The 11,938-nt window shown below is 37.0% G+C and overlaps 1 protein-coding gene across 1 annotated transcript; it reads right to left on the reverse strand.

Annotated features, from left to right (window-relative positions):
* Window positions 1–10,658: 10,658 nt before the first annotated feature.
* ZFP42 (ZFP42 zinc finger protein) lies at window positions 10,659–11,579 on the reverse strand. The gene has a single exon (XM_060136724.1). It carries the CDS (start codon window positions 11,577–11,579, stop codon window positions 10,659–10,661), a length of 921 nt encoding a protein of 306 aa, XP_059992707.1.
* Window positions 11,580–11,938: the final 359 nt, after the last annotated feature.

Below are 11,938 nucleotides of genomic sequence, written 5' to 3' on the forward strand. Positions count from 1 at the left end.
GGTCCTTTTCTTCACTTGTCTTTGCCAGTTAGAGAAGTTCCTTTAGCATTTGTTGTAGAGCTGGTTTGGTGGTGTTGAATTCTCTTAGCTTTTGGCTGTCTGTAAAGCTTTTGAATTCTCCATGGAATCTGAATGAGATCCTTGTTGGGTAGAGTAATCTTGCTTGTAGGTTCTTCCCTTTCATCACTTTAAGTGTATTATGCCACTCCCTTCTGGCTTGTAGCGTTTCTGCTGAGAAATCAGCTGTTAACCTTATGGGAGTTCCCTTGTATGTTGTCATTTTTCTGTCCCTGCTTTCTATAATTTTTCTTTGTCTTTAATTTTTTCCAATTTGATTATTATGTGTCTAGGCATGTTTCTCCTTGGGTTTATCGTGTGTGGGACTCTCTGCAGTTCTTGGACTTGGGTGGCTATTTCCTTTCCCACGTTAGGGAAGTTTTCGACTATAATCTCTTCAAATATATTCTCGGGTCCTTTCTGTCTCTCTTCTCCTTCTGGGACCCCTATAATGCGAATGTTTTTGCATTTAATGTTGCCCCAGAGGTCTCTTAGGCTGTCTTCATTTCTGTTTATTCTTTTTTCTTTATTCTGTTCCGCAGCAGTGAATTCCACCATTGTGTTTTCCAAGTCACTTATCCGTTCTTCTGCCTCAGTTATTCTGCTCTTGATTCCTTCTAGTGTAGTTTTCATTTCAGTTATTGTGTTGTTCATCTCTGTTTGTTTGTTCTTTTATTCCTCTAGGTTTTTGTTAAACATTTCTTGCATCTTCTCAATCTTTGCCTCCATTCTTTTTCCGAGGTCCTGGATCATCTTCACTATCATTATTCTGAATTCTTTTTCTGGAAGTTGCCTATCTCCACTTCATTTGTTTGTTTTTGTGCGGTTTTATCTTGTTCCTTCATCTGGTACATAGCCCTCTGCCTTTTCATCACGTCTGTCTTTCTGTGAATGTGGCTTTTGTTCCACAGGCTGCAGGATTGTAGTTCTTTTTGCTTCTGCCCGGCTTTAGGTTTTATCTATGAGAAATTAAAGTTCCCAAGTGCAGGATTAAAATCCTTTTAGTACAAGACTCCTATGCACTTCTTTAGTCTATTCTCTTGGAGTTCTTGCCTTACATTTTATCCCCTGACTATTCAGTGCTGAATCATGCCTCCTACTATTTCCTCTGTCTGGAATTCCCTTAAGTGTCCTGTATATTCTACTCGGGCTGTCATGACAAAATACCACAGGGTGGGTTAAACGACAGAAATTTATTTTCTTACATACTAGGACCCTGAAGTCCAAGATCAAGGTGTTAGCAGGTTTTGTTTCTTTGGTGGTGGCCTCTGTCTTGGCATTTCCCTGTGTCCTCACATGACCTTTCTTCTGAGACCACATATCCCTGGTATCTCTTTTGTGAGTCTGAATTTCCTCCTCTTATAAAGACATCAGTCAGGTTGGATTAGGGACCATTCTTAACTCATTTTAATTTAATCACCTCCTTAAAGGGTCTGTCTAATAGTCTGGTATACTGGGGGTTCAGGCTTCAGCATATAAATTTTGGACACATTTAGTTCATAACATGCCATTTTATGCTCCCAGAGCACTTCCCATTTTCAAAGCACTTTGCAAATGTGAATATATGTCTTTATTATCTAAACCAAAGCTAAAATAACCACCTGTTATTCCCTTAAAAGCCAACTCCGTGGTTTTAGCAACAGTTTCCTTAAGCCATTAGTAATAGTAATAATAATAGCAATAATGACAATTTATCTCTCTTACCTTTTACTTTATTAACTTAAAATGATGTATTCATCATCTGTCAGCATCATTACATTGGAATAGACTTTCAGAACTAAAAAGGGTCTTAGAATTCTAGGAGTGGAATTCTTTAAATTTGCATCTTGCCATCTGGTTGTTCAAGATGCCATGAACTATACTACGTTCATCGTTTTTTATGTCTCAGTTCTCACTTGTAATGGATGTACCTAAGTGGCCTAAAGTATCACTTAGTCTAGAGGTATTCAGAGAGACAAAGTATTTTCGTAAAAACCAGAAAACACCTAATGTTGGTCCTGAATTATGTCTGCAGACCAGGTAGAAGGACCATCTTTCAGGTCCACAATGAGATCAGCATAAGAGGAGCATTCACTGAGTCTCACACTCAGTATCTCAGAAGGAACTAAAAATCAAGAAAATGGTAAAAATTATGAGTATTCTTTGTACGTTATTTTTACTTTATCCAAAAAAAAAAAAAAAACCAATCTGGCAGTAAAAGAGCGTTAACACCTGTAAGGAAAACTTTATCTGGGGAAAACGTAGACCTACAGGGTTGCCATTGGTTCTTTTTGATGATAGAATCCTAGACACTGCTGTAGTGCTGCCTGGGGATCTTGTCGGGGGAGCTGTGCTACTGAATGAAAGATCCCGGAATTGATTTGTTCATTTAATAACAGAAAATGTCCATGGAGGGTAGCTGGAGTAAGGAGAGAAGGTGATCTGGGCTTTGTAAATATCAGACCTACCCATTTTAAAGCTATCCTTGGAATACCTTCAAATGCATAAGCCACTGGGGGTTTTGTTTCTATGTGTGTTTTAATTTTAGCAAACAAACAGATGAAACGACAAGATACTGACTTTAAATATTTTCATCTTCAACACACTTTTCAAAAGTTAATATATATGCTCATTAAGGAAACATAAACATGATCATTTTTATCAACCACCTATAATATACTGTAAAATTGTAGGAACCTCAAGGGCCAGGGACATGGTCCTGACACAGTATCCCTGATAGAGGTAATATTAGTAATACAAAGAATAATAATATCAAATATTCATTCAAGTAATCATAAATCTATGTTCTTAACCCCAGTTATTTAACCTCCTGGGTGTTCAATGTATTGTGTTATTGCTTTTGATGAAAGTGACTGTAAAATAGTTAATAAGACTGTAGTAGTTTGCATAAATGATTTTTAAAATAAGAGCTTTAATGAAATATAATTCATGTACCATAAAATTCACCCTTTTAAAGTAACAATTCAGTGGGTTTTAGTACATTCACAGAATTCTGCAACTATCAACACTATGTAACTTTAGAACATTTTTATCACCCTGAAAAGAAAGCATTACCAATCACTTCTTTATGCCCTTGTTCTTGGCAGCCAGTAATCTACTTTCAGTTTCTATGAGTTTGTCTATTCTGGGGATTTCAAATACAATGGAATTGGATGATATAAGGAATTGTGTCTGGCTGCCTCAACTTGGCATGTCTTCAAGGTTCATTGTTGTTGTAACATGTATTAATACTTCCATCCCTTTTTATGGCTAACATAATATTCCATTGTATGAGTATAGAAAATTTTGTTTATCCATTCATCAGTTGGAGGGCTTTTGGGGCGTTTCCACTATTTGGCTATTATGAATCATGCTGTTATGAACATTTGTATACAAATTTTTATATCACTCTTGGTTATATATCTAGGAGTGAAATTACTGGGTCATATGATAACTGTGCTAAACATGTTAAGGAACTACTAAACTTTTTTTTTTTAATATAAATTTATTTATATTTATTTCTAGCTGTGTTGGGTCTTCGTTGCCGTGCGTGGGCTTTCTCTAGTTGCAGCGAGCAGGGGCTGCTCTTCGTTGCGGTGCGCGAGCTTCTGGTTGCAGTGGCTTCTCTTGTTGCAGAGCACACGCGCGTGGACTTCAGTAGTTGTGGCATGTGGGCTCAGTAGTTGTGGATTGTGGGCTCTAGAGCGCAGGCTTGGTAATTGTGGCACGTGGGCTTAGTTATTACTCCGTGGCATGTGGATATGGGATCTTCCAGGACCAGGGCTCAAACCCGTGTCCCCTGTATTGGCAGGTGGATTCCTAACCACTGCGCCACCAAGGAAGTCCTAAACTGTTTTTCAACGTGGCTGCACCATTCTACAGTCCCACTAGCAGTGATGGAAGATTCAACTTGCTCCACTTTCTGACCAAGATTTCTTTTTTTTAAAATTATAGCCATTCTAGCAAATGTGAAATGTTTTTGTTGTTGTACTTTTTTTTTTTTTTTTCTGCGGTACGCGGGCCTCTCACTGTTGTGGCCTCTCCCGTTGCAGAGCACAGGCTCCGGACGCGCAGGCTCAGCAGCCATGGCTCACGGGCCCAGCCGCTCCACAGCATGTGGGATCTTCCCAGACCAGGGCACAAACCCACGTCCCCTGCATTGCCAGGCGGACTCTCAACCACTGCGCCACCAGGGAAGCCTCTGTTGTTGTTCTTTTTTGTGGTTTTGAATTGCATTTTCCTAATGACATAATGTTCATCATCTTTTCATGTGTTTATTGGCCATTTATTTATCTTCTTTGGAGAAACGTATATTCAAGTTCTTTGCTCATTTTTAATTGGATTATTTGTCTTTTGATTGTTGTGTCAGTGAGGTTAAGTTTAGTGCATCTGTCACTTTAAAAATTTTTATTACTGCTTTGTCTAGTCAAGCATTTATTTAAACATCCATTAATCATGTATTATGTTCTATACTTGTGCTGGAAATACAACATCCAATAAGACATATCATCTCTCCTGTGGATTATGCTGCCTGTTTTCCTGCTCCTCAGTCCTCTTCTACCCTGCATCCCAAATGATTTTTCTAAAAGGTTAATTTGATCATGTTACCTATGCTAATGCCTTTAATGCTTCCTTTGTTGACTACAAGAAAAAGTTCTAGTTCATTAAAATGATTTTTAAAGCCTTCAAAATTTGTCCCTTGCCAGCCTCTTCCAGGTTATCTCTCATGTCCACCCTATACCCCCATCTGGGACAACTTTAGGGGTCTTCTAGTTAAATACCACATCTAGATATACTGAGGTTAGAGGCTAGGGAAATAAGTTCAAAAACCTGAACCAGGTCTCAGGTGAAAATGAAAAGAATCACTGGGGCTTTTTCTTTTAACTCTGGGTTCCAAAACAGTAGATCTCTCTGAAGCCTCTGACATGAGAAAACAAGCTGTATTCTGTTATCCTTGTCTTTAATTGGATCTTTAGATGTTCCAGCCTCATCTCATTTTTACTGTTAAGTAGTAAAGGAAGAGCTAGAGCTTGGGTCCGTGTTAAAGGGGAGCATAGCTCTTTAAGGATAGTGGTGGTAGCAGCAGTAATTAATGGGATTTTGTCCAGGGGAAAGTGGCAGGCTCAGGATGACACGATTAGTGGTCAAGAGAAAAGTTTCCTCCTGGGTGGAGATCTTTCTCCACCAACCTTGAGAGAGACTGAGTTTTAATTTTATTAAAGTCAGCTGCAGTTTCCTTAGATAGTCCACCAAGTATATGTCTGTACTAGTCTAGGAAAAGGGGATCACTACCTCATTGTATGATGTTGAAAATAGATCTAGTATATAAAATTGAAAATAAAATAAATAATTCCTTTTGAATTTAGACATAAACTAATCATATGGTAAAATCTATCTATATGTATATATGTATATATACACACAACACACAAATATAAAGCAGAGACTATAGAATTCAAATTATACATCTGAAGTGGAGTATATGTTATCTACTGATGCATAATGAACTAACCCCAAAATTCAAGTGGCTTAAAACAGCCATTTTATTTTTTCAGTTTTATTGAGGTATAATTGACAAATGAAATCGTAAGATATTTCAGTTGTACATTGTGATGATTATATACATGTATATATAAATAAATAAATAAATAAATAAATATATATATATACACACACACACACATATATATATGGTGAGAACATTTAAATTCTACTCATAGCAAATTTCAGTTTTACAAATTATCAACTATAGTCACTATGTAAAAAAATCATTTCACTTTGCTCATCATTTTGTGGGTCAGAAATTTGGAAAAGGACCATCTAGGCCCTGTAATTAATTTGATGTCACCTGGGGTGACTGGGGCTGGGTGACCCTTCCAGCATGACTCTTTCACTCACATGCCTGGCACCTCATGACTCCTTTGCCTTCCTCTCCATTTCTTGTCCTACTGGGCCTCTGCTAGTGGCTTGCAACAGCTCCTGTTGCAACAGCTGCTGGTTTTCCCAGGATGGTGGTCTTAGGGTAGTCATACTTAAGATGACAGTTGGTTTCTACAAGAGCAAGGCAGTAGCTGCCAGGCCTCTTAAAAGCTAGGCCTGGAATTGGCATAGCTATTACAGCATAATTTACACCATACCCTATTTTTAAAAAAATATTTATTTATTTGGTTGCGCCGGGTCTTAGTTGCGGCAGGCGGGCTCCTTATCGAACTGGGGCCCTCTGCATTGGGAGCACGGAGTCTTAACCATAGCCCCACCAGGGCAGTCCCTACACCATACCCTATTGATCAAAGCAGACCAGCAGAGACTCAAGGGGAAAGGACATAGACCCCAACTCTCAACTGGAAGAGTAGCAAAGAATTTGCAGCCATCCCTAATCTGCCATAACTATAAGATATTTTAGGCATATGTATCTGATAAGCACAAAGATTTCCACTGCTCCCCCCTGCCATCCCGCCAAGTATCAGTAAGTACCGTGCTAAGTTCTCAGCAGTTTGCAAATGTATTGGTTGCCTTAGGTAAAGATGGGGTGCTACTACACATATTGTGTATAACTTTAACAACTTTTAAACTATTTAATGGCCATGATAATCAAAATTCTCTATTACTTCTTTGATTTGTACATGTGTATTTTATGATCGACATTTTGAGTTGCAAGAAGCATGTAGTATGTTTTTTATGACACATACCCAAGATCTTAGGAGTATTAAAAAGTTTATTAATGCCTAGGATATCATTCTAGCCTACCTAATACCTTGATTTACTAAAGTCACAAAAGTTATGTTGGCTTTTTTTATGGATATAACTTTAGCTACATTGTAAAGCATAGCTTTGTACAGGTGTTTTCACATGTCTGATCCACTGACATTAAATTCAACCCTGGGGTCATAGAAGAAGCAAAAGACCCAATAAAGAGCACATGTTAACCGTTAATGTTCATTTACCAAATCCTGCTTAAACTCTTGTACTTTCAAAGCTAATTTCATCCAATTGCCTTTTAATTATAGTCTCTTGCTCCGAGTTGCAAATATAATGGCTTTTTAATATAACTTGCACTGTTCTGTGTCCAGTGTAAGATGTAATCATACAATTTATTCAGTCAGAGCCAGTACATTAGGTAATTAAAACATAAGCTCACACAGATTTCTGCAAGTGCCTATTTGGCAGGAAAGTAATATAAGAATCTGACAATTCTGCTTTTGCACAGAATTCTTTCTGGATAAAATAGGATGGAAATCTTATGTCCACCAATGCACACTGTAGCTAAGGCAAAATACAGAAATCAAGTATGACTGTTTGGGAGACCTGTGCACATATCACAGAGAATAAAATAAACTAATTTAAAGTAGGAATGTAAGTGGTTTAACACACTGCTCACTATCTGATCACAGCCTTGGTAGATATAATTCTCAAGGCAGGATAGTTCTTCGTTATCCAAGATGTTAGGAGTTGAACAAACCCTCAGTCTCCTGTCCCTTTTAGAGGAGGAAGACAAAAAAAAAAAGATAATGGGATTTAAGATAATTTTCACTATTAACAAAAATGATCAAACAATATAACAGTTAAATCCTTTTTGAGTGGTGATTACTTTTGGGGAGTAAGAGCTGATGTATGCATAGGTAAATAAACACTTCTGTGGTTTCCACCTTTATTTTGGACTAACCAGATTTTATGTAAAGGCAAGTAATGTTTTATTAGCTGTTTCTGAATTACATATAATTTTGATAATTTTTTAGCTTTTAAAAAGCATATTAAGCTATTTTTACACACTTATTCATTCCATAATTTATTAAGTGCCAACTAACTATGCCCTGTTACAGTGATGAGCTCTGCCTTAAGATTTTCAGTTTTTTGTAGAATGTTATTTCTCTAGTGTTACCTTTTAACTGTTAACCTTTGGCCATTAAAAAAGAAAGAAAGAAAGAAAGAAAGAAAGAAAGAAAGAAAAAAGATACAGGCCATGAATCCAAATACCAGCATGAAAACAAAAATGTTTGTTTATTCATCAGGATTTGGGGTTTGTAAAATGCCAGTATCTGGAGACGTAAAAATCTAGATGGATTGATTTTCTTTTGTAGTTTTCTCTGGATTATGTATTCACATATCTTGTGTTCATTCTTCTTACTTAAAATACAAATGTGGAAAGTATATGTACATTTCTTTTCTGAAACATTAGCAAAGATTTCAGATGACATATCCTCATTAGCTAATCTCCTTTCCCATCTTTTCTTTTTTCGTTATATCCACATGCTTTCTTCCTGTTACATTCTTAACAATTTTAGGGTTCTTCTTTGGAAACAAAAAAAAAACCAAAAATACAGTTAGGAGACTGGCCAACTAACATCCTATTCCCAAGTCAGAATTTAACTAAGCTTTGGCATCCAGATACACAAGCACTTTCTCAGATTGATGTTCCTTGTACATTTTCGCGTTAGGGTTGTAAATACTGAGACTCTGGCCCCTTCAGTTCCAGAAAGGGTAGTCTCCAGAAGCAGATCAGCCTCCACACACAGGGGAAACCAATCTTGATCTTTCTTGATGCCCTAGTCCCAGGTCTCAAGTTTACAGCCTAAACCCCGCCAATGAATTTATCTAGTCTTGACTTCTCTCTATTTAATCCCACCTTTCACCTAGTGCCTTTCACCTAGTCCTCAAAGGTGTTATTCTAATAGCAACTCTAATTCAACTTTGGAATAGAAATTCCTAGAGGATCAAGTTAAATATACTGCTGTCAAAGCAAAAACCAGACAAACATATGATTCATCATCTTGATCAAACACCAAATTCTCATCCTAAATTCTATACTCAGGTGTCTGATTCAGAGGAAATTCCGAATTTATGAATGGATTATGTATCCTGTATTCCTTTTAACTTAGAGACTCTGGACCCACATTTCTACAGAAATGATGGTATAAATTCCACACCAAATATATTATAAATAAAAAATTAAATTTCCATAATAGTCCACAGTAATAATTAGCTCATTCCAAGTAAAAAAGTCCTTGATTTTTTTTCCTTTTAAAAAAATCGTATGTACTTTTACATTTTGGCATTTCTAAAAGCAAGATTAATCTTAAATTTGATTTGTTTATATTGTATGTTGACTTTTTGTTCTCCTGAAAAGCTGTTTATGGTACATATTGCCATTATCTCCAATGGTGTCTTAAATCTTAAACATCAAACTTCCTCCTACTCTATGGCTTCCCTCTGGCTGTGGACCTCTTTCCTTCCCTTTACAGCCAAGTTTCCTTTAAGGATATTTGCACATTTCCTATTGAATAGAGGTATTAAGATTTATGCAACTTGTTCCCTTTTAATGGACATTCAAGTTATGAATCAAATTACTATTGAAATATACTTTAGTGAAAATCCTTGAACAAATTATCTTTGTACATTAGTGAACATATTCTGTAGAATGGAATTCTAGAAATGAAATTATTGGGTCTAAAAAAGTGCACGTTATGGTTTGAACTATGTACACTCAAAAATCCATGTTGAAATCCTAACCCCCAGTACCTCAGAATGTAACCTTATTTGGCGATGGGCATCTTTATAGACCAAGTTAAAATGAGGGCATCAGGGTGGATTCTAATCCAGTATGTCTGGTGTCCTTTTAAGAGGAAATCTGAACAGAGACATGCACAGAAGGAAGACAATGTGAAGATACAGGAAAATGCCATGTAAACATGAAGACAGTCATCTACAAGCCAAGAAGAGACATTTGGAACAGAGCTTTTCTTCACAACCCTAGGAAGGAACCAATCCTGTCAATATCTTTTTTTGAACTTCTAGCCTCCAGAACTATGACACAATAAATATCTGTTGTTTAAGTCACCCAGTTGGCTGTTATGGCAGCCCTAGAAAACTGATCTAGCATTCCCCTCCCCAAATGGCGGGTGACAACATCCCTTAACCGACCTTGTAGGAGAGCAACTTCCCCCTGACACCTCACTGATACCGAACAATCAATTTTTGCCATGCTTTGCTAATTCTGAAGACAAATAAATGGCATCTCTTTTTAATGCACACTTCTTTGATTTCTGGGGTTTTATTTCCTTTTATTTAAAAATATCTAAAATGGATTCAAATGGATTGACACTATCAAATAACCATTTACATCTACTATATGATTTCAGTATAGTTTGATACAATGATAAAATACAAAAATAAAATGATTAAACAATATATTTAACTTAAAAATTTTAACTAATTCACTTAGTGACAATCTGCTGCAAAATTTTCATTCTCTAGAATTATCATATGTATTAAGTATAAAAGGAAAAAGCTAAACAGTTGGAAACTACAAACTTAAAAGCAAAGTTAATTTCGTACTTATAGTATGGGATATTAAGTCCCATATCCAAAAATCCAATTTGTCATATATTAAGGATTATGCTTTTGAAATAAGTTCATTACTGACATTATTATTGGAACTGCACTATAATTTTACACAAAGTTCTAAAATAACATCACAGACTATAGGAGCATCTATCTTAGTAACATTTAAAAAAAATATACCTTGTAGGGTGGCAATATTGATTTAAAAATTGTTTCCTGAAACAATAATCAATGAGGCATATTTGTTGCCATTCTTTTGTTAATACGCCTATCCTGTTTGAGGATTATTTTCCATCTTCTTTCATTGACTCATTTCTTTCGGCCTTTGCATGAGTTAAGAGGTGCGCTTTCATGTTATTCGACTGAATAAACTTCTTGAGACAGCCTTCAAAGGGACATACAAAAGGTTTCTCCCCAGTGTGGATGCGCACATGTGTACGCAAATTGAAGGACAGGGAAAAACGTTTTCCGCACCCTTCAAAAGTACACGGAAATGGCTTCTCTCCAGTATGAACCAGAAAATGTCTTTTTAGTTTTGCGCTCTCCTTGAAGGCTTTCCCACATTCTGCACATACGTGATCTCGGGGACTATGAACTCGGAGATGCTTTCTCAGGGATGCTCTATTCTTGAACTCTCTTATGCATCCACTCTCAGGACAAACAATTTTTTCTGGAGCATCATATTCTTTATTTGTACTTGGCTTCATTTTAGTACATTCTGTGAGCTGTTTAGGATCTGAAAAGTCAATGCTGGGTATTTCTCCAGGAGGAAGCTTCTTGCCTGTCATGTACTCAGAAGACTCAAGAAGTGAATTCTCTCCACTAAACTGTTGAGGAAGTTCTTGTTTTGCCCCCTTTTTCATGTATTCCAAGGAACGTTCAAGAAGTGAGCTTGCCGTAAGAACCTGTTGAGAAAGCTCTTGTTCTGATCCTTGTTTCAGACAGTCAAAGGACTTAAGAAGTGAGTCCTCTTCCATGATAGGTTCAGAAAACTCACCTCTTATTATGCATTCTATGTAACAGTCAGAGAAGGAATCCTCTTCAACAACCCGAAAGCTAGTCTCATAGCACACTTCCTCATCACATAAGGTCCACGTCGTGTCAGGTTTCTGTGGGGCTGGCGGTGACTTGTCCCCACTGACAGCTCTTCTACCAAGGCCTTTCTGGCCAAGTGTCTTTTCCCTTTTCTTCAGTTTCTGGTCCATGTCGTTCTGCTAGCTCCCTCCGTGAAGGTTTGCACCAGAATAGATCAACCACTTCTGGGAAGGAGTGATCTACGTGAATTGTTTTCAGCAAGCACCTGTTTGAGATAGTAGTCATTAGGTAAAATATATTCCAATATTAGAGCCATTGTCAGAAAAGGACCTCAAAAAATATCCTAGAACTCACTTTCCAATAACAGAATCACTACATTTACATCTTTGACTAACTCTGCAAGAGAGTAAGAGAATTAGCTGTGACATATGTACGTAAGACATGGGTCATAAACATTTCTTTCCTGGGTATCCCCCATAAGTTATCTGCCCTCCCTTATTGATCACCTAACGTTCATTGGGCACTCACT

The sequence above is a fragment of the Lagenorhynchus albirostris genome, chromosome 21, assembly GCF_949774975.1.
Source record: "Lagenorhynchus albirostris chromosome 21, mLagAlb1.1, whole genome shotgun sequence".
Lineage (NCBI taxonomy): Eukaryota > Metazoa > Chordata > Mammalia > Artiodactyla > Delphinidae > Lagenorhynchus > Lagenorhynchus albirostris.